The sequence below is a fragment of the Eleginops maclovinus genome, chromosome 12, assembly GCF_036324505.1.
Source record: "Eleginops maclovinus isolate JMC-PN-2008 ecotype Puerto Natales chromosome 12, JC_Emac_rtc_rv5, whole genome shotgun sequence".
Classification (NCBI taxonomy): domain Eukaryota; kingdom Metazoa; phylum Chordata; class Actinopteri; order Perciformes; family Eleginopidae; genus Eleginops; species Eleginops maclovinus.
Window position 1 is genome coordinate 26,600,395 of NC_086360.1, and position 22,907 is coordinate 26,623,301.

Below are 22,907 nucleotides of genomic sequence, written 5' to 3' on the forward strand. Positions count from 1 at the left end.
CCACTTTGCACTATCCTGAGCAATTCTTTATGTTGTTGGCGCTCCGCAAAGCCAGGTGTAGTTTCTGGCCGCTCAGCAGTTTCATTTGTGATTGCTTTGCCTCCTCCATCTTCCGGAAACTAGTCTGGCTTTCTATCAAATGAGTCAGAAGGATGCTGATGGGAGTTGTGGCTCCCTGGACGGCCATCTTTCCAGCAGTTCCTGCTCTTGAACTCCCAAAGTCTCCCCAAACAATAATTACATCTGTCACTCACCAAGGCCGAAGACCAAAGTGTACGGTTTACTTCCTGTGGCAAGGACGACTGCAAACTGCACCCTTATGTACGTAATCTATCTTATATAAAAGGCACAGATTTGAGCTTTATTATGTTGGATGTTCGTGAAAATCTTAGGAATACTATACGAATACGAAGGCTGTGACGCTGGAGTAAGTTTTGAGACTACCTGAAATCCAAATAAAGAAAGGAAACTTTGTTCAGGAAGTGAAGTATGTTATTGAATCTCCAGGGAAGACCTTAGACTCCCTAATAACATTCTGCACACATTCTCAGGGGGAACGTCTCCATTTGCGCATCAATGCCGGCAGCAATGTGCTAAGGAACGCCAGAGCCCGTCGCAGATAAGTGCTGCAGCCCTGAGTGATTTCACTAGACAGAGCAAGATATATACCGACACAGAGAGAAGATGGAAACATACGCACATCTCTGCAGACATTTTCCCTTGGACTGAACCCATCCTGGCACCCTGCACTGGGACATGAATATTCCCATCGCAGGTGTTTGTGCAACACTTGTCACCATGAAGCCAACCTCTCCCGTGTGTTTTGTGAAGATGTCGGCTCACATTTTCCACCCACATATATTCACCTCTCTGGACGTTTTAATCAGCCATGGTCTAAATAAGGAGGCAGGAAGACGTGCAGGAGCAGAATGTAAAATGAATTCAGGAGGGCAGAGTGTACAGAGCGTTGGGTAATGATCGATACAACACACTAATTGATATTCACAGGTTATCCAACATGATATTCAGCGTGCTCAAGGGTTATAATGCAAAGAGGTACATTAAAACTGCTGCATTATTAAACTTCTTTGGGTAAAGTGGAACGGACGTAGAGTTTCTGTCATAGAGATCGAAGGGGAGAGGTCTTGGGAAACTGATCTCAGGTAATATATTGACTTCACTTCAACATGGCCCACTTAGTCTAGTGACAATTGAACATTAACAGACGTTGGGCATCTAAAAAAACAGCTTGAAAAGGTGCTAAAATCTTGTATTCTGGCATCTACTGGACACTGACAATCAAGGTCACATTTGATACTTGGAACCTTATTTTAAGTGACTTTAATGAAGCATATCATGGGAGGATGAAGGTGTCTACGTAGAGTCGGATTGGTGATCAACAAGGAAGAACAATTGAGGGATCACCTGGATTTGGTAGGACACTTCCACAGCAATTTAATCAAGATTAGAGAAATTATTCACATGCTGGCAGTAATGATGCAGCATGGGTGCTATGCAACAAACTTAGAGAACAACAAAGTCTGCCAGTCATGTCAGTTCTGATTAAACGGTTTCAGTCTGCTGAAGTACCTGGCACTGACAGGCCACTGAATCAGGTTGGATTAAGACTCCCAATGAGATCCAGATTTGGAGTGGCACTGTGGTGTGGCAGTTAAACCCAAGGGCGCTGCTGTAGTTCATCACTCATTCTGGCTTCATTTGATTATATTTTGCATTTCAACCAGGCAGAGAAACATTAAGCCTTTGTGGGATAATTAGAAATTGGGGTCCGAACTTAAATGAACAGTTTTTACCCAAAAGAAAATCTAACTCTAGAGTCATTTCTCAAGATGGATTAGAGGACAAGAGACAGAAGACATCCTCAGCCTGGAACAGATAATGAAGGATGAAGCTCCTTCCCTGGGACTCTAAGTAAGTTAAAGAGGACTTAAAGCGCTTGAGGCTGCGCAACCACTTTGCACACAACCTTTTAAAAACCTCCAGATCACTAATATAGGCCGGTCACAAAGCCTCGCCTCCATTATTAAAAGTTGCTCGGCCTGTCAAGTTTGACACCCTCTGTAAATATTAATATACTCGTTATACAAAGGTAGACAGGAGCAGACTTTTTAGCTCCAACCATGATGAAGCTAACTTAGTTTAAGTTAGCTTCATGCGTAAACAGTCCTGCTTTAGCACTGTTCTTGTGTTAGGAAGTCAGGGCTAGTATCCTATCTATTAAAAGTGCAATAAGGTATATTAAACATTGTTGTCTGCTTAGCATGCACCTTTAGTTGTTTAGCCACTTTAATTTTGCTATCTTAAAAGTGTAAACTCCCAAAATCCACTAAAAAGCTAACGTTAGCCTGAATGCTAATGTGCTAAGTGTTCAGGAATTTTTGACAACCTGTAACCCCACAAACAATATGAAACCTTCTAAATTAGTTTGCATGGAAAGTAGGTTGCACCGCCCCCCCCCCCCAACCCCCTCCCCTTCTCCAGACACAGGAGGCAAAACAAACAGAAAACATCCTCACCCTGGAAGAGATAAGGCAGGATTTAGCCAAAGCAAATTGATAGCTGCAGAGCCAAATTTCACACTGCCGAATGAAAACATCCAGGCCACCCCATTGCACTGACTGGCCCGTATCACATTCAAAGATTGTAAAACAACTGTGTGCAAGACAATGAAACAGCCAGAGAACAGCTTTGCTGTAATTTCAATTAAGTGAGTTTTTGTAGGTTCTGTATGAGTGTTCCTGTCAGTGAAGCTTCCTGTCCATGTTTTCCAGTCAAAGATAGAGCAACTATGACTTCATCAGCTGCACACGGATAACATTCACAAAAATGAGGGGGCTTTTTTTCATTTTGCACACTGCCCGGGCCAAAGAAAACAGTGTAACAGAGTAAATCCACAGCTTGAGCTGGCTGTGATGCTTTCCAGCGGAGCCCTGCCTCTGTCACAGTCACAGATGTGGTCAACGACTTCCTTCCCCACCATCGAGTGTTTTAATTCAATACACATTATTCATATTGTCTGTCAAACAGTGTCATAAAAATAGCACAGCTGCCTCTCAGTGGTTTGCAAGAATAGTAAATGTGAGAACAATCCTGGCTAAAATCAAAGTCACTTCAAGTCAACCTCAGATCCTCAATAGGAGGTGGAATTGGTAGTGAAATCTGCAAGAGTGATGAGGGCCTGAGGGATGGATGGATGCGTATGTTGTGAATTAAACCATATGCTAAAATATCCTCACCTTCAAGCATGATGCCCTTATTTTAAATGGATATTTCGTTAAGGATAACACAGTTAATGGTTGGAATAGAGGCCTCTGGCGTTTACTTTCTCTTTCCACTTTAACTGTAGCTTCCATTTTGGCAGCAGGTTTAATAGAAAAACAAATCTGTTGAATCTAGCATTAAAAACAATACATCACAGAGCTTTATTTGCCTTTTCATATGGGGTATTGTGCCAGCCGAGTCTGATTACAATTTCAGATATGAGAGTGAATTATGGAGAGTGGCTGAGAGCTAAAAAGGCTTGGGTTTGGAAAGCTAATGCACAACACCACGAGCCACTAAATGAATGAAACATATGTTGTCTGTCCTTTTAAGCGATAACAAAAAACACACTTCCCGAATGTCACAGCAAAATACTTAGCTGGTGCTAAGGCCTGCACATATTTGCAACTTGGCTTATGAACAAGAAAAGCACATTTATATCTTAACGTAAATGGAATTAGTCAGGTTAAGCTCTACTTAATATTAATATTAAACTGATGCCTTTTCATAAACTGTCCAAAGAGGTGTGAAATAACATCATGTGACATCATCATGACAGGATAAGGTCGCCTCGATAGAGGACTTCAAAGGGACTGGGCGAAAGTCTACTGAGGCACAGAGCCCCCTGGATCTGTGGCTTCAAAGACGAGAGCAACCACTTTTATTTAGAAAACCCCTTTCAAACAGATCAGACAGATGTATCAGAATTAAATATATAAATGGAGGGGGTATGTTTCGAATAAATGATGTTGCCAAGAAATTATCAAATTAAAATGTGGGGTTTTTTTGTACTCAAACCTGCGTTCAGTAATTGGTTTAAGCATCTGTAATTGAGATTAAGGGGAGCTAGTTACCAACCTTTACTCACTTACACATCCAGTGAGGAAATAGCAGCATTAGCATTACTTTTCTGTTGAAGCAAAGTCTAATACACACTGTTTTAGCTCTGTCCTCCACCTACTCCTTAAGAAAACTTCTGCTGCTAAAAGCTGCACTTTTCTCACCAACCAGATGCTAAATGTGTCAGTCCGTTGTGTACAGTATGTTTTCTGGAGCTTTTACAATGGAAACAGCTGCCTGGTTTGGTGAGAAAACAACTTTTTGAGAGCAGTGAGTTCATAAAAACAGCAAAGCTGAAGGCCGGACATCTAAACAAGCTCTGAGAAGCCGAGGGGAGCTCCAGCTTCAGATGATAATTCTCTTAAGGTCTATCGCTACAAGCTACCTTTTGTGCATTGTCATATACCTGTAAAGCTATACATTTTAACAGCTTTAAAGCCACAAACTTGCCCAGATGGTAGGATCAATGACACCTTTAAGCTGACAACAAATCAGCAATCAAATGTTGGCTCAAAAATGTCATCATAATAATTAGAGAAGAGTTGAAAAAATCTTTAGATTCTGCACATTGAGGTGAAAATGTTTTAGGTCTTCAGTAGCTTTAGCCTGTACTCCACAGATGAATGGGAAGCGGCTTTGTTTGCTTTTCCCACTCCTCTCCGCAGTCTTCAAAATGTTGATGCGGAAGACCTGCCCTCATAATCACAGAGTCTATCAGCCCGTTTTCCTCTGCGTCCCCATGATGGACACTGCTTCAACTCTTGTAAACAACAGACTCCCTCAAAGCCACTCGAGCTGAGGGTGTTAAGGCACAGAGCTCTGTTTCTACTTATTACCAGTCACGGTCTCCTTTTGGCAAAACAACATGGGGGAGGCAGGGTGGAGACACCCATGGAGGGAGAGGCTGGAGGTCTAAATGAATCCCACATGTTCCCCAGGAGGAGACTTTCCAGGCGGCCTGGCTTATTGGGCAGGGTGGGAGGGTTGTTGAGAACGAGCAAACTCTGAGAGCACCTCGCTGCACTTTCCCGCACTTTTTCGCCCACACACTGCTGTGCGCCGAAATCCACATGGATCCATTTAGCTCAGCCATGGCATCACAAGGCACAATTTACTTTTTTGGCAAGCACCAAAGCTCCACAAAGTCAGTGCTTCAGAGAAACCAAAAGGGGCTTTAAATAGACCAGAGTGGAAGGAACACAGTCACGAAACTGCACGGCGAAACAAAATGAATCAAAATATTTGTCCGACTTCATTGATCCAGAGAGAAATCTTCTCCCTATTCTTTTGAAAGTGAAAGAGGGCTAATTTTAGCTCAACGTGTGCCTGAAAATCATGCAAAGAACACCACGCAATTTGGATTATTCCTCACCTGCTGCTACAGATTAGGACGTCTAGCCTCTTTTATTCATTTATGATAAATCATGCTAATCTGCAGACAATGGTCGCACCCTGTTAAAGACATATGGTCTTATGCAAATTGTTTCTCAATGGAAACAAGTTAGAAATCTTTCCACAGTGTGTGAATAATCATGCAATGCATTTGTTACAGTAGCAGCAGTGAAACAGCACTTTGCATTTTGGGCATTATGTTTTTTATAAAAAATGTCCAAGAACAGAGGAAAGTATGTTCAGCACAAAGCTTATTTCCCGTCAAACATGTTCATTAAAATGTAGGAAAGCATTCACACCATTATAACTGTGTTTATCTTGGAGAGCAGGTGACAGCAATGTTGTACATGTGAACCAAATCAAGGAAAACGTGCCTTGACCTGAAACTAGATGTCATTTAGAGTTGACGCTTGTTTGTGTTGCATGTCGAGTAGGAAGTGGCCCTGCTTCTGGATGCATGGTGGAGAGCCAGGGAGGAGGATCTGTCAGCATTATCTTAACCTAGTTGTCAAGAAGTGACATGAGGACTGGGGTGGAATGTGATTAAAAAAGCTGGCCTTTTTATTCCTTCTGCCTCATCAATACCAATGGAGACAGTCTGCTCCGACTGTATGAACCTCTGACAGCAGCTACTTTAACCTAGGGCTGGGAAATCTTACATTTCATACTGTACATCTATTTTGTGATTTAAGAGTAGATATCGTCTTCAGTTTTAATATCATTATATCGCATGAGCATCTTTTTTTTTGTTTTAGAAGATGCATTACAGTGAAGCGATTTTATTTTCTGAAATTACCAGACTGTTTTAGCAGTTGGATTAGAGATTCAATATACTTTATTCATTTCATTTGTCAGAGAGTAGCATGTTAACAGGCATGAGTTAAATTGTAATAAAATGAAATAGAAATATATATAAAGTATTTAGTTTATTATTTGGCTTTACCCACTTAGCTATTGTATCCATTTTATTGATGATTATTCAAAGAATCTCATTGTAAATGTATGTTATGAAAGCATCAATAGTGATCCCCACCTAGGGACTTTTCTCAGATAGGAGATTAGATATCGTACTTCCTTTTGGATATCATAATATGGCCTGTTTTAATTTTGTTTTGTGTGTACTTTTCTAAACTTACCACACTGTTTTAGCAGTTGTATTATTTGCTTTCACCCTAATAGCCTTTATATCCACACTACTGATCATTATTTATCAACATTTTAATGGGAAAACTTTGACAAACTGGTGGTATGAGTTTCTCTAGCCACTGAAAACACAAAGTGACCACCCGTTCTTTTATTTTATTGGAGATAACTCTTCTGCTGCCTCTCTCGGAGTCTTTTAAGGACCTTCGTTGACCCCCATGGGAACCAGCTTTACTCTGAGGAGAGGTAACAGCTGGACATACCTTTGCTCGACAGATATATGGCAGCTCCCTGGCAGGGCGGACAGGACTGGTTTGTGCGCATGCTGGATGCATTAGCTGTTTGGTAACGGTTTGCTCCGAGCTAAAAGAGTTCTATTCAGATACAGAAAACGTCGTTATTAGATCAAGAAATCGCTCTGAAACTCACATTTAATCACATCAATGTCAAACAGACAGCAGCTAAAAATACAAAATGAGTGATGGAGTTCAGATTTAGACATGTCGTGCTCCAGCTAGCTTCTCCTTCTGTTTAAAATTAGCCTTTAGTTTTATATAAGACATTTATTCTCACCATATTTACAACACTGACACACGAGATCAAAGTCAGTGCATGTGTTAAAACAACCTCAAACTCCCTCCCACTGTGTTAGATAATCACTCCGAAATAGCTTTTTATTTCTTAGATATGCAGCGACTTTCTGAGTCCAGCAAACGTGTGTGGTACTCCAGAGAAGCTGGGATCTTTCTGTTCAAACCTACAGCAGAAGCTGCTCAACTTTTCTTGTTTTTGAATGTTAAATCCACCACTAAAGACCAGATGAGTCTAAGTGTAGTGGCTCTATAAAAGGCTGTAATTAGGTACAGTGGTGCTGTGAGTTAATACAAAAGAGCCATACAGTAAACACAAGGGGATAAATCAAGATCAAATGTAGGCGGTTACACTGAACTCTGAATTAGAGACCTCCTTGAATTCTTCCAAGGACCCATGAGGACCTTGAATACCACTTGACACCCACACCAGTGGTATATGCATTAAAGTGTTTTATTTGGAAGAAATTCTACACATTTCTGATGTATTTTTTAAAAGAGCGTAACACAGATTTATGGTAAGAAAAGTAACCAAACCTCAAAGTAGAGTTTTGCTTCAGTAAAAGAAGAAGAAGACATGGACATTTGTTGAAATAATTCCAGGTCTATTTAGTGTATTACTTTGGCTTAAGCATTTGTTGTACCTCTAGATGAATTTCCCGCCTTATTTCAGCCTGCCGTATTTCCCATTATTGTTGCATTATGGGACTGATTTACTATACTTCTCAAGCGTGAACGTGCAAAAATGTAAAGCTAGCCTCTCACTTGTTAGCAAACCAACTTGCAAGATGACTGGTGAGAAGACCCCTAAGCATTTAGCTATAATGGTTGTTCCAGGCAGCTTCTTTCTGTGTTTCCCTTCATTCAGAGTCAGACAAACGCATCCGATATAATCCTTTCATTAGTCCTTATTTCTCCAGAACTCTTCTAGGGAATTAGTGTTAAGTTAGCACAACCCAAAGAGCCACAACAGCCACACCTATTGGAAATAAACATGATTTATCCTTTAAGGCTTTAAGGATTTGTCTGCAATCTGTTAAAGAGTAGACACATGCCTTGTGGTAAACCATAAGCCACAGTAAGAGTGAAAATGAATCATAAATCAACACACAAGCTAAGCCCTATACTGTCAACGGCAATGAGACTATAATGTCAAAAAGATAAAGGTCAATTTAGAACTTTGGCTTTATCTTGCGCATTAGCTCGAACAGAAATAAGACCCCTACTCAATGTTTTAAAGCCTGTCACCTCAAGAGCAGAACTGACAACCCTGCACGGCAATTGTCAATCTCGAGGGATGAGGATCAACAGAGGAAATTACATCTTTATCTAATCTGACACAGGTAGCCACATCGTACCAACCTCCTACTGGTTTTATCCCATGAGAAAATAAGTCTGGTATCTGGACAAATCAGGAGTCTGCACAGCATGGATTTATGGAACAGACAGAGGGAATATGTTTTGGCTACTTCTGGTCCTGTCAACATAATCAAGTTTTATCGTCTGTGTGACACGAGGACAGGATCGCTCTCCTTATCCACCTCAGCTGAAAGGGGTGAAACTTAATGCTGTGACACTGAGAGGGAAGAATTGTAAAATATAAGCGAATGTTTCTGAGCAGGGGTTGACGACGAATACTGATGAGGTTGCCTTAAGAGATAAGAGCTTCCTGCTCTCAAGAAACATCTTTGTAAAGCTAATTTGGAGGTTAAAGTTTTGAAAGCATGCCACAAAAGTAGAATCAGTAGTATCACTTCAGGGAGTCTGCGAGATTATCTAGCATTGATTGATGTCAGTTCATGAGATCCATATTTATTTAACTTGTCAAATGATAATTTTCTTCCTCTAAGAAATGCTTTGCCCTTGGCACATCTCAAACCTGGCAATGCATCATTTAAATAAACAAACTCAACCCAAATCAGTCCCAATGTCATGTGAGCAATATTGAAAAAACAGCGCAGCCAAGACAGCCTCTCATGAACACCAAGCAGTGAGGCATTACAAGCTTGTTTACTGAACCCCTTTACAGAAAGCAACAGCCGCTCGGCATACATAATCAGGATGTGGAATTAGGATCAATGAAGAACCAACATTCAATTATGCTTTCAGACCATTAAAATGACACGGAAAAACACAATGTGATGCAGCAGAATTAGAAGGAGACTAATTGAATGTACACTAATAGGCCAAATAAAGCTAAAAGGGACGTATCATAGTCCACATTAATCATTTGAATCAGAATCCTTACACTCTCATCTCTAAATCAATGACATTTTGCCACAGAAAATGTAAGAGACTTGCTACGGTATTGTGCCTATAGTCTGTAGTAACCCAATTTTGGCTAACCCTGGCTTTCCGCTCTATTTGATTTAATTCTCTTGCATTTTAACCATCTCTCTAAATAGCTTGGTCATTTTAACATAAGAAATGTGCATCAATGAAATGATTAGGTCCTTAATAAGTCCAACTTCTAACAAAGTTTAACCGTCGTCTGAAAATGTCAAGCGCTCTGCAACATGTAAATAAATAGGCCTCCACTTAAGTATTATTTAGGTATTAATAACTGTACATTAGGTGGCTCAACATGACAGCACATGGTATGAAATGTAACTAATGTAGAAATAGCTTCATAACTACAACTTCTATCAGTTTTTATATTTATTCAAGATATTTCCTTTCAAGAAAATCACTAAGCTAATGCTAATGCTAGCTAGCGTTAGCCATATCAGCTAACTAGCATTTGTTGAATAACCTTTGGTCAATGAGGTGTTTTTGGTACTTCATTCTAGACTTTTATTGTTCAATATATATATAAAGATTACCTATTTTCCTTAAGAGTCCCAGAGGTAGGCTACACTTCTGTTAATACTACCAGACCTGCTGTGAGAAAACAGCAAGTTCCTGTACTGTGTAAATAAGTTAGCCCTGGTTTCCTCTCTAAATACCAGGCTCCAAGATATTTCACACAAGTTCTTTAGACTCATTTAACCCGATATATGTCTCTATATATTACCATTTGGGATGCCATACCTGTACTAACAGGTTAATGTTGGATCACTTGTTTTAATTGCATCCTCCCCTCTTTCCTATACTTCCACAACTTCACTCTCTCTCCAAACTGAAATAGCTTTAAAAATCTCTACCAGAAGTGGTGCACAAAAGGCACACAATGCTTTTGGTACTTGGATCTGAATGAAGTCTGACTCAATGGATATACAGTGAAAAGGAGGAAACAGATGTGGAAGCTGGAAATTAGATTTCTGCTCTCGTGTGCAGCTCTGCTCTCCGCCTGCCTATTGTGGCCCAACCATTGACTATACCTCACCCATAGTCCAGCTCTACAGCAGCAAAAACTGCTGAATGCAATCATGATAATGCTCATTACGATCAACTTCCTGTATGAACTGTTAGGCTTAGCCACAAATGATGATGGCCAGCCTGGCAGTTATGTCTACTGAGTTTTTGGCCATATGGTCCAGGGCAGTGATAATGCCATCATGAGGAATAACTTAAAAGGTAAAAGAAAGCTTCTGTATTCAGCACTGGGACATGTTTAGACACAGGGCGAGCTCTAAGCTACTGTATAATAGAGTCTCGTCATAGGCCCAGATAAGGCTGGGATAATATTATGATGGCTACACCATGACGAAAAGCTTAATATATCATCAGTATTTTATTTTGTGATGAGTCGTCGGTCATGCCGTGAAGATATAAATAAATCTGGACTAATGTGTTCTAATTCAATCTCTGTGGGAAACACTAACTGTAAGCCAAACGCAGTAACACACCGTGGACAGTGTGTGTGTGTGTGTGTGTGTGTGTGTGTGTGTGTGTGTGTGTGTGTGTGTGTGTGTGTGTGTGTGTGTGTGTGTGTGTGTGTGTGTGTGTGTGTGTGTGTGTGTGTGTGTGTGTGTGTTTATGAGTGCCATTACTGGACCAGCGTTTCATCCTCTATTGCCCATGACACCAAGTGGCCTGCTGGCAATAGTGAGAAATTCAACCCACAGACTACAAATAAAACCTTTTACCACTGCAAGTCGTTAGCGCCGTAGACATATAAAACTGTATTGTATTCTGGTTGATTAAATTAAGAAACCATGCCACTGTTTGAGGGTTTGAGGCCTATAAGTGTAGCTTTGCACTCGAGCCACAAACAAGGCTAGACTAGGTTAACCATAATGGACTCTAATGTTTGTTTGAGAATGATGAGACATGGCCTAGTTTGGACGTACAGTGCCCCCCCCGGAGGTGCCATTATTTGTGACTCAATCCTCCAAACCTTTTACTGGGAGATGAAGGAGCAGCAGAGAAAAGTCTTAATCCTCACCCTTGAACCATCTGCTGGGGGGATGAACCCCAGCAAAAGAACAACTAATATATATATATTTTTTAAACCCTCGGCAGCAAAAACAACTCGTATTCTCAAGCAGAAAGCAGATATTCTAATACGTATATTCGAGACCAGTACTTGTAAATCAGGTCCTGTGTTAATGCAAAGCCCTAGACACTACACCAAGGAGTGCTGGGACTTTTAAAGCTACAATCCATCCTACAGACGCCAACCACAAACACCATATGTTTGCTTCAGTCTCTGTCATTGACCTGAGACTGAGTGTGCAAAACCACTTAAGGTGCAGCAGCTTAAGTGGTTTCTGTTGTCCTGCTTTTTTTATTCAGGTGATGAGGACATTCCCACTCGTGCATCTAACATGGATCTTTGTCAAACAGCAACACATCATTTAAATGGTACAGATTTACAACACCTAAGATCAACAACAGCTGTTACTGGCAACATTTGTACACATGTGATTAGTGATTAAATACAGTGACACAGCATCCACATTAGCCACAGTGATATAGGGTTTCTTCAAAGGGTTTTTGGAGGACAACCTGTTTCTACAAAAGGCTAAAGGTTGGATGATCTGTTTCAACACTCATCAGTCAGGGTCAGAGGTTTCCAAAACAATTTTCAAACCCCCTGTGGGCTTTTTACAGATGTGAGATTGAGGTGATAATTTCACTGGTAATGCATTCACCTGGGGGGTTGGCAGCACTGGAGGAGAATGTATGTGGGAATGATGATTCAGACCAGACACACACTTTCTGGTGCTATCTGCCTACAGCAGCCACTCTGTATTACAATTATAACACTAGCTTCCCTTTTCATCAGATGCAGGATGATGATGCTGGCTGACTCTGTAGCCAATCAGCTGGTGTGGATGTCACCTGCTTGTCACAATATTTACTTAAAGTGATTTAGTATTAGACCACACCTAGGTAATACAAATCTAATTGAAAAAGCACTTGGCCTATTTAAAGCTCAAAGTTGCACTCATAATAAGTTATTTTGAAGTGTCAGCTAAATGTAATGTATTGTAATATAGCTTTTGAGTGAGTAAGGACCTGTTGGGCTTGGTCAGAGGTTACCCATAATCCTGGATTACTCAAAAGAAAAACCTACATTACTGTACACACATTAGGAGAGGCATGGTGGTGGATGCAATGAAAACATAGCTGTGCAGGACTCCACTTTGGGAACCACAGGCTCACACTGATTCTAATGCCCTTAAACAGGTTGTATGACACTATTGATATCCCAGTTGATTGAGCATGAATTAAACACAACCGCCTGCTGTGCCAATGCAACCATTTTAATTGTATCAACAACTGCCTGCGGCATATCTTGAATGGAAAGTGTGTGTCTGCGGCCTGAACTGTGGTCCTCTGCACGATTACAGTGTTGTTAAACTTGCATGGCTTATTGGAAGTTCGCCTCGCAGGCATTAGGGTAGGCTAAGGGTAAATAGTCTGACTGAGGTTGCACAGGACAGGCTGCTTTTTGCAAACCAATTTCAGATACCCTCATTGGGATTGACTCACTCATAAAATCACTTCTCCTACACAAGTGACTGAATCCACCCAACTTCGAGCAGCAAATCCACTCTTTTTCTGTGTAATGTGGGTGGCACACACACACACACACACACACACACACACACACACACACACACACACACACACACACACACACACACACACACACACACACACACACACACACACACACACACACACACACACACACACACACACAGTGCAAGGAAAATCTCCGTTATGAAACGAAGGAGAACAAGAAGCGATGCAAACTTACGTGAAAACGAAAAATAAAGTGGTCGATCCCACAAGGAGAGTGGCAGCAGTGGATACTGGGATGTATTTGGTGGGTTTAAATCTCTTTCCAGCGCTGTTGGGCATTCTGTAATTTCCACATTCCTCAATTATTTATTCCGATTGGAGTCGCATGTAGAGAAATAAGATCCAGTGTGCAATGTGTGGGGCTTTTCTGGGGCTGGTAAAAGGTACAACCGGTCCGTGTTTGCTGTCGGTGAAGCCGCATAGATCCTCAGATAGAGAGGCAGGAATACACAGAGAGCTCACTGAAAGCCTGGAAATCCCACCCTCACAATCCAGCCCCCTGGTGAGGTCACTGAACCGCTTGAAAAGGTGGAGCCTCTGTGCAAACCCTGCAAGTGTCTTCTCAAGAAATAAATCCGGACAATAATGCTGATTAGCATGCATTTCGTCCAAATGCAGTCACTCTCCACCAAGTCATTTTGTGGATTCGAAAAAGACTATACACGCAGCTCACTGGCTCTATACATGTTGCAGTGCACTAATAATTTTCTTTGAAAATCTCTTAAAGTTTAACAACACAACACACTGTTTACTGTCACTGGAGCTGCAGTTTTTTTATTGGCAGAGAGAGAACACCAAACTTCATTTTGAAACTTGCAGTTTAATGTTAATTGGTTTACACCCACGCGCACAAGCATATGCCAGCCAGGAATAATTGCTTTTACAAAGAGCCGATTTCCACTCTTACATTCGGTATAGTTATTGTATACTTAAAGTAATCTATTTAGGCACTATTTAAGTTGCAAACTATGACTTAACTCATGCCACAGTCGCCTATCAATAACATAGGGGTTTAAAAAAACAGGGCCAGTTTAAAGCTTTTGCAGAGTTGAAATTGTACTGAAATAAGGAAGTATTTTTGAGGCTTTTTACTTAAGAAGGTCCTTAATTTAGCCACAATTGGTTGTTGCATCTTGTCTGGAGTTTATAGAATAACCAGGGTTACTCCGCTGCTGTAACCTTTGTGGATTTAGGGATAAGAGCGCCATCAAGTGGTAGATTGTGGGATTTATAAAACTGTTTTGGATCAGGAAGGCAAAGCGGAAGTCGTCATCGTAGCGGAAAGAGCCTAAGAGGCAACTTATTTTTATAACTTATTTTTGTTTAAACAATATTATTTTTATTATTGTTATTACGATGCTAATGTATTAAAATAACCTTCAAATAGTTATTTTCTTCTTTCTGTTTTTTTACATTTGTTATCAACTGTCATTTCAACTTTAATGCAAGCTGTGGTTAGAGCTCAAATAGATAGATCGATAGATGGATGGATGGATGGATGGATGGATGGATGGATGGATGGATGGATGGATGGATGGATGGATGGATGGATGGATGGATAGATAGATAGATAGATAGATAGATAGATAGATAGATAGATAGATAGATAGATAGATAGATAGATAGATAGATAGATAGATAGATAGATAGATAGATAGATAGATAGAACACTACAATAGACGATTTCACCTAGCACCAGAAATACATAGAAATATACTACAGAAAACATGAGAAGAAGAAGAAGAAGAAGAAGAAGAAGAAGAAGAAGAAGAAGAAGAAGAAGAAGAAGAAGAAGAAGAAGAAGAAGAAGAAGAAGAAGATTTAAGTCTATGAATTTTATTTACAGGGAAAGTGTACTATTTTTTATTAATTTGTATTAATGTATTGTTGTATTGATGAAGGGACAGATCATTATTGTCCACACACCAGCACAGCAGGTGGCGGTAATGCACCTTAACTCTGGCTCCTGTCGCCATAAAACCAACGAAGAAGAGGTTGTTGGACTCTGCCTAGATTAGCTTGGCTGACTCTTGAGCTGCTGACAGTATTTTTGTTTGATTAATAACTTAAAGAGCTGCCACCGGGTTTAAACTGTGGCACAGAAAGGGCGTTTTGTTTCATTTGCTGGATTGGAATCACCAATTAAAACACCACATAGTCAAAAGGGAGAGAGACTGCGTTACCTCTCTGTAACGGTAACGCAGATTAAGCTAATCAGCTAGCAACAGTTTGGATCATTCTCTCAGGATGTCTTACAGGAAGACTTTAAAACTTGTGTGCGGGCTGGCCGGAGGATCCGCCGTCTTGGTGTTCGCTGCAGCCGCCGCTGACTCCCGGGGATTGTTCGGGGAGCCGCGGGGAAGAGAGGCGGCCGGTCGGTGGTCCAGACTCACGGTCCTGAGAGCTGCGCAGCCGGCGTGGACACCTGCCAGCCACACGCCGAACCCCACCGGACACGCCTGGGACTTTAACTGGGACAAGTACGTAATGGTTTATTTTTATCATAGTATTTATAATACAGTTTCATCGACGGAACATCAACATAATAATAATAATAACAACGGTAAAGAAAACAGAAAGTGAAACAAAAAGTATACAGGAAAAGACAAGTCAATAAATACATGTACTTCATTATATATGGCTTACTTTAACGCATACTATTTTTGTCATTTGTTGAAGTATTGATGATACAGTTTGATTGACAGATCCTTCATCATTCAGTGACCCTATGAATAACATGTACAAAAAGAAATAATAATAAATAGAAACTTAAAAAGTTAATTAAAAGTACTTAAAGTAATTCAACTTAATTGTACTGGACACCTGCCAGCCACAGCCAACTGGACACGCTGGGACTTTAACTGGGATAATTATGTGTCTGTTTATTGGCTGTATATCTTCTGCAGTTTTTTTTTCATCTTGTGATCCTAATAAATAACAAATTAAATAATAAACAATAAGTACAAATAAATACACGTTATCAGTAGGGTTGATTTTTGCCTCAATTTTCTCCATTGAACATCACAACATCTCGTCAAAATAAATGTCAATTTAATAACATGCTACCCACCTCTGCTTAGTACATATTTGACCTGTTGTAGTCATGTAGGAAGTACTCAGATCATTTACGTAAGTAAGAGTAGAAAAACTACAGTGTAAAAGTACCTGGCATTTAAAATCTTACCAGGGGAAAGTTCAAAAGTATTGGCATAAGGACAGTGAGAGGCTATGATTCCTTATTCTTCCTGCTGAAAGTTTTCCTTAAAGCCAGTCAACTGTGCATCGCACATTTTAAAATTGATTCTGCTCATCGTTTTCTCAAAGCACGATGTTTGGAAGTTCTCAGTGTCCGACTGCTCTTCATCTTAAATCATAGTTGTGTCGACTCGTGACACAGCTTTTAATCCCTCAATCCCTTCTAATCCCAAAATATCCTCTTCCTACCTCTGTGCAGGAGAGACCCGTCTACACTGACCAATGGGAAGAAGAAAGAGAGCTCCACTGAAGACCCCAGCTCGGAGCAGGACAACGGGAAACCGAAAGCCACACGCAACATCCTCCTCATCAGACACTCGCAGTACAACCTGAGCGGCCTCAGCGACAAGGAGAGGATCCTCACTCCTTTAGGTCCTTGTTTTTCACCTTTGGATGATGCTGACGATGTGTTCTGTTCTGTCTCTGATAGTGGAACAGCATGTTTACACTGTAGCACTCTACGAAGCATATTATAATAGATGGTGTGTCTCCACTTTCAGGTCGAGAGCAGGCTGAGCTGACGGGCTCGAGGTTGGCGGCGTTGGGACTCAAGTATGATGTTCTGATTCACTCCAGCATGGCCAGAGCCACAGAGACGGCAAATATTATCAGCAAACACCTTTCAGGTAGTGGAAAGAGCAGCACTGTCAAACACCCAGGCTTCTTCCTATGCCCCCCCCCCCCCCCCCAATTAAAGCTGGTGCAGACATGCTCATCATCTCAAATGTATATTAACATTTCTCCTCGCTCCCTCTGTCTTACGGGTGAAGGAGTTGACTTGGTGAGCTGTGATCTGCTGCGAGAGGGCGCACCTATCGAGCCGGTTCCACCCGTCACTCACTGGAAGCCCGACGCTGTGGTGAGAGAATTCACACACACACATTCCCCATAATGCACTGCAGCATCGTACATTGACTGTGTGAGGAGTTAAGGGTTCAAACAGAACCCTGTCATGTGACGAGGACTGCTTTCAACCTCTCTACCGTCCTCCAGCAGTACCACGAAGATGGAGCTCGCATCGAGGCAGCCTTCCGGCGCTACATCCACCGCGCTGACACCAAGCAGAAGGAGGACAGCTACGAGATCATCGTGTGTCACGCCAACGTCATCCGCTATTTTGTCTGCAGGTTTGTCTCTCAGCAAAAGCCTAGAGGTCGTCTTCCTACTTTTTCACCATTGTGTTATTTTTGTTTAATGCACAATATGTGAAAATATATAAATGAAGTGCTGAGGCGCAGCTAACAAATGGTATTCTACTTAATTAAACAAATCCATGTCCAGTTGAATCTTCATATATGAGCCCTGTGTATTTCTTGGCTTCTCTGCATCTGGTTGAAATGGTTATTTTAGTATATTTAGTTTCTTATGACAAGGGTTTAATAAAGTGGTCCAGGGATTTTAGAAGGCCGAAAGCAGATGGGATTTTTGGAATATTGCAGAAAATAAGATATGTGGAGATAATCATCGCATAAAAACACCACTTTTATCATTTTTGAATCTCCAGAAGTAAAAAGCTAACGTTTTTACGGCTTTAGAGGAACTACAGCATGCTTGTACGGCTACATCATAAGCTAAGCTAAAGGCGGCTAATGCTCGCCGTGATGAGGATAGTCTCATTCAGACACTCGTTAGCAACCGCCGTATCTAAGACGTGAGTAAAAGCTTCAGATATTCACCAATGCAATGAAAAAAATATAAATCTGTTCAGCTTGGTTTGACTTTGAGATGAGGGAATCACAAGCGGTAAAACGCTAACTCATTTCTGGATTTTACGACTCCTTCCTGCACTGCTCTATATCCTCCAAATTACTACTTACTGGACAGGTTTACAGATTCAGAATCAGAAATACTTCAGAATCAGAAGTACTTCTGATTCTGAGAACCTGTCCACCCACCTTTTATTCATGATTTGTAGATGTGTATAATATCATGCATTTCTCCTCTCAGGGCTCTGCAGTTTCCTCCTGAAGGCTGGTTACGGATGGGCTTGAACAACGGCAGCATCACGTGGCTCACCATCCGGCCCAGCGGCAGGGTGGCCCTCAGGACTCTGGGGGACTCGGGATTCATGCCCCCCGACAAACTTACTCGCACCTGAGGCCTCACGCAAGCCTCTGGGACTCTGATTTCAGGTGGTTGGTTGCAGGGTCAAAGCTCAGTTCTCTCCTTAAGTGTCTTGAAAATTACTTTTGGTGTTATTGTTTTGTAAGTGAACTACCATCATGTAATGACACTCTGTGGTCGTGATTACTTCCGTGCCATAGAACGCCAGCAGAAGTGATCAAACAGCTGCGCCTGAATGTAACTGAGGATTTTTACACAAGTGACTGATTTTTAAACCAAAAAAAAAAAGTTGTATTTGTATAGCTGTTGTAAAGGCAAAGCCTGCTCTTAGCTTTACAGCTGTCACTGTATGCTGGAGTGTGGATTCATTTGTTGTACGGTGCAGCTGTAGTTAATAAAACTAAATGATGAATACCTCAGTTTGTCACATTTCTTGAAAGGGCCCTACTCCCTGTTTTCCTGTGGTGTGTGATATATGTTTTTGTGCATGTATATGGTCTACAAAATCCAAAAGTTCCCTCCAGAGGGATTCTCTTAAGCGGTTGACCAATCACAACAGAGCCGGCCAGCTAACCAATCTGAGTAGATTGGGCTCTGGTTTCAGACAGAGGGTGAAAAGAGGTGCTGTCACTTCCATCACGGACAGAGCCATCAAGTAAATATACTCCAATTTAAAATAATAATGCGTAATATACCAAGAAATACATTAAAAGGGATAAAGATACAAATGTGTTTTATTTAATGAATAAAAATGATCAGAATAATTTATCCCAGATATTAGCTGTGATGATTACAAACGTATAGTTTATTTAAAAGAGTCAAAGGGTCTACGTATGTGTCGCTATATTTAATGATGAAATAAAAAAAACACTACACAACAATCACATTTACTGAATACACAGACAACAAACACAATGAAGTCAAATAATGAACATGAAATAAAGTTTTTTAAAGAAGGACCAAAAAGAAAAAACTGTCAAACATTTCAATCCATTTTATAAAAAGTCAAAATAATGAAAGTATATCTGAAATAACTGGTTGTGAACTCGAGGCTCGCTCACTCTCTTTCTTTCTTCTGGGACTTTAAAGCTAAAACTCAGAGAAAATGTTTTCCCACGTTGGTCACAGCTGTACGGTTTCTCTCCAGGGTGAATGCTCTGTGAAATTTAAGGGCAATACTCCGAAGAAAGGCTTTCCATTCACACAGTTGTTCTCCTGTGTGAATGCGGTAATGTGTCTTAAAGTCTCCTGATTGAGTAAAAGATTTCCCACTTTTAAATTCAACCTTTTAAATATTGTAATTATAACGGCCGAACGGACTGCTGCAGTAACGAAAACATTTCCCAATTTGGGATCAATAAAGTATCTTTCTTATTCGTTAAAACAAGGGAATGACATGTTCAGAATCTGCTGTAAAACACAAAATGCAGGATTGTGAGCCGTTTTTAGAGTCTTTATGTTTCTTGAGTATTTAATATAAAGGACAGAATGAAAATCTGGAACATTTTGTCACTTTTGTTCCCAGACTTTCTGATTTGATAAGCGCACTTTACAGCAGAACACACTCTTTAAATGTGTTTATTTGGACGGTTTCCTCTTCTCTACGCTCTGCGGGTGAAGTGCTGCGAGTCTCTGAACTCCAGGTAGACACTAAACAGAAGGTGCAGAGCTTGGATTCTGCAGCCGTTGTGCACCGGGACGTCCAGCAGACCGCAGACAGTGTCGCTGTACTCCTCCAGGCTGCAGGCCAGGCGCGCGGGGGGGAGCAGCAGGCGGCCCAGCAGATCCTCCAGCTCGGGGGGCCACTCCTGCATCAGGCTGTCGATGTCCGGCATGTTGCGGCCATACTGCACGCTGGCGGGGGGCTTGGATCGATGCAACGCGCTGATGCTCTCCATCCAGCTGTCCACAGCCCGCGGGTTAGAGAGCGGACTCAACACACTTGTCACCTTCTTCAGCTGCAGCGGAGAGACAGATTTATTTTCAGATTGAATTAGAGATTTATTTGACTAGAACCGTGTGTGTGTGTGTGTGTGTGTGTGTGTGTGTGTGTGTGTGTGTGTGTGTGTGTGTGTGTGTACCTCGGTGGCCCCGTGCTGTTTGCTCTCCTCTGAGAGCCACAGCGACAGCACCGTGGGGTCTGACTGCTTCACGCTGGGCTCGTCCAGAACCAGCAGACCCAGACTGTCCTCTTTCCCGTCCGGTCGCGGCACCTGCGCGCACCACGGGTTACAGACAGCGGTGAGGGGTCACACAGAGGTCAGGGGTCCCCGATAAGGGGACATTTGGATTACCTCTACAAGTCAAATGTCTTCAGGTATAATACACAAACTATTTTTCACAACAGAAACAGGATTAAACTTCAAAGTAACTTCAAAAACAAAAGCAGATGTTTTAAAAACAGAGAGCTACCTTGAGGAAGGCGTCGATGTCTCCCACTGCGGGGATGAAGTCGGGGATGAAGGGCTTTAGGCTGTGTTCCAACTCTATGCACTGAGGACTGTACCTGAGAGCAAAACACACACACACACACATCAGATTATTTTCTTCTCTTATCGCTGTCATGTAAAATATTACATGTGTTATGTATATGATGTTAAACTCAGGAGAATATGTTGTCTTTTAGCGATAAAAATGTGAGGCTGAAAATAAGGGATCCTGAAGTATTTGTGCATGTAGAAGATACTGTAGATAATGAGGTGTGTGTTCCTGTACTGACCGGGTGATGTACTGGAACAGCTCTCTGATCTCCGTGGAGACGGGCAGGTTGGCGTAGTCCGCCGGGTCGTACGCTCCCTCCGGAGGCTTCCCGGGCTCCTCGTCATCCTCAGACTCCTCTTCATCAGAGTCCTCCTCTTCCTCCTCCTCCTCCTCCTCCTCATCCTCCTCCTCGTTTGGACTGGCCCCTGGTTGCCCCCCCTTTGGCTCGTCCTCGTCAAACTCGTCGCTGTTGGCCGACATCAAGCCCTGCCCCCTTCTGCTGAGCCGGGACTCTGACTGAAAACACAGAGAATATCAGTCAGAGGAGAGCAGGACTGTGTGTACTGCTCTCTCCTCTGACATATACTCAAAGATGAAGCTTTACACTAAGATAAACTAATAATACTTACATAATTTTACTATTGATATTTTAACTCCAAACTAATAATGTCTGTGTACTTTCACTGCTGAAACGTTTACTACATGAAGCTGGTAATACTTGTTTTTATTCCCACCTTTACTTACATGTAATGGACAATATTTGTGCATACTTGCTACTGATACTTGAACATCAAGTGGATAATACTTGTGTACTTTTACAACTCAAACTGAAATATAAAGCTGATACTGTGTACTTTCACTGCCTTTACTTGAACACAGATCAGATAATACTATGGTACTTTTAGTGCCTATACTTTTCATAAATTTGAGATTCCTTGAGCACTTTTTCTGATAATTGTCATGGAGCTGACAATAGTAATAAAGCTGATACTTTTAACATGAAACTGAGCATGTTAAGCAGTACTAACATAATCAGTAAAAACATTGTCACAACATTACTTTTGCAAGTAATTACTCAGTCTATCTTCGTGTACACACACACACAGTAAAGGGCTGCTGGAGCTCCTTCCCGGTGTGTGACCGCTGAAGCCCGGCGGATGTTACCTGTTCCCCGGGAGTCGGGCTGTAAACACTCTCCTCGGAGTCAACCACCTCCAGGCTCTCGTCGTACGGCTGGTTCTTCAGTAGTCTGCTGTCTTTCTCTCCCCGCTCCATGTGCCGCTAACAAGCTACGGTCCAAACATTAACCTCCCGGTTAGAGGCGGTTTAAACCCAGTTTACCGATTAGCCCAAGCATACAAAGCTAAAAACAAACCAAACCACCGGAGGCTCTAAATCCGTCTGAAGCCACAAAAAACGGTTTAACTGATGAACGCGCGGATAAAACCACACATAACCATAAACTAACTCTTTCTATGTGTTTTAAAAGTCTCTTAAATGCATTAAATTCGGTATAAACGGTCCAATAATCTGCGTCAAAGGTTGTTAGCAACGTCTAGCTTCTGATTGCTGTATCCTGGCAACGGACCGCCGCGCAATGCATCATGGTACAGCAGTTTTTATTTTTTTGCACAAACAAGGAAACACTGCCGGCTCGCGGTGAAGCAGAACCTATTAAAGAAATCATGTAATAAATAGAAACAAATAGAAGAAAACTGTATTAAAACTAATAATAAACATTAATTATCATAAATAGAAGAGATTTGAATAGTTTTGACAAATGTTTTTTGCAGTGAAAATAATCTTTAAATAATATTTTATCCAGAATAATTATTTTTATTAATTTTCTTCATTACTCTTTTATAATCTTTGCTATTATCATTA

General features: G+C 41.4%; 3 protein-coding genes across 6 annotated transcripts in view; 1 reads left to right on the top strand and 2 right to left on the bottom strand.

Moving 5' to 3' along the window:
• Positions 1-13,695, bottom strand: part of zdhhc8b (zinc finger DHHC-type palmitoyltransferase 8b) — a 69,266-nt gene extending 55,571 nt beyond the window's left edge. The window contains 1 exon segment of the mRNA XM_063898222.1: positions 13,399-13,695. Within this exon segment, the coding sequence (XP_063754292.1) occupies positions 13,399-13,502 (104 nt within the window). The 5' untranslated portion in view covers positions 13,503-13,695.
• A 1,498-nt stretch (positions 13,696-15,193) lies between these two features.
• On the top strand, positions 15,194-18,956 carry pgam5 (PGAM family member 5, serine/threonine protein phosphatase, mitochondrial). 4 transcript variants are annotated; one of them, XM_063898169.1, is made up of 6 exons: positions 15,194-15,703; positions 16,678-16,850; positions 16,979-17,104; positions 17,249-17,337; positions 17,472-17,605; positions 18,426-18,956. In XM_063898169.1, the coding sequence occupies exons 1-6, from the start codon at positions 15,471-15,473 to the stop codon at positions 18,574-18,576; spliced, it is 906 nt and encodes a 301-aa protein (XP_063754239.1). In that variant the 5' UTR covers positions 15,194-15,470; the 3' UTR covers positions 18,577-18,956. The 4 variants fall into 4 exon arrangements, with proteins under 4 accessions (XP_063754239.1, XP_063754240.1, XP_063754236.1 ...); XM_063898170.1 differs by having other exon boundaries at positions 15,195-15,703; positions 17,475-17,605; XM_063898166.1 differs by having other exon boundaries at positions 15,195-15,703; positions 16,979-17,103; positions 17,242-17,337.
• A 302-nt stretch (positions 18,957-19,258) lies between these two features.
• Positions 19,259-22,607, bottom strand: ift46 (intraflagellar transport 46 homolog (Chlamydomonas)). Its single transcript, XM_063896474.1, has 5 exons — positions 22,188-22,607; positions 21,262-21,539; positions 20,955-21,048; positions 20,624-20,755; positions 19,259-20,500 (listed from the first exon to the last, which is right to left on the bottom strand). Exons 1-5 carry the CDS (start codon positions 22,296-22,298, stop codon positions 20,144-20,146), a joined length of 972 nt encoding a protein of 323 aa, XP_063752544.1. The 5' UTR covers positions 22,299-22,607; the 3' UTR covers positions 19,259-20,143.
• Between the last annotated feature and the right edge of the window lie 300 nt (positions 22,608-22,907).

Bases quoted from the DNA above. Each gene is read 5' to 3' on its own strand.
- pgam5 (XM_063898166.1), top strand. From the start codon at position 15,471: ATGTCTTACAGGAAGACTTTAAAACTTGTGTGCGGGCTGGCCGGAGGA. The intron at 15,704-16,677 runs GTACGTAATGGT...ACCTCTGTGCAG, and splicing joins TGGGACTTTAACTGGGACAA to GAGAGACCCGTCTACACTGA. The intron at 17,338-17,471 runs GTGAGAGAATTC...ACCGTCCTCCAG, and splicing joins ACTGGAAGCCCGACGCTGTG to CAGTACCACGAAGATGGAGC.
- ift46 (XM_063896474.1), bottom strand. From the start codon at position 22,298: ATGGAGCGGGGAGAGAAAGACAGCAGACTACTGAAGAACCAGCCGTAC. The intron at 21,540-22,187 runs GTAACATCCGCC...CTGTGTTTTCAG, and splicing joins GCCCGACTCCCGGGGAACAG to TCAGAGTCCCGGCTCAGCAG. The intron at 21,049-21,261 runs GTCAGTACAGGA...TTTTGCTCTCAG, and splicing joins CTGTTCCAGTACATCACCCG to GTACAGTCCTCAGTGCATAG.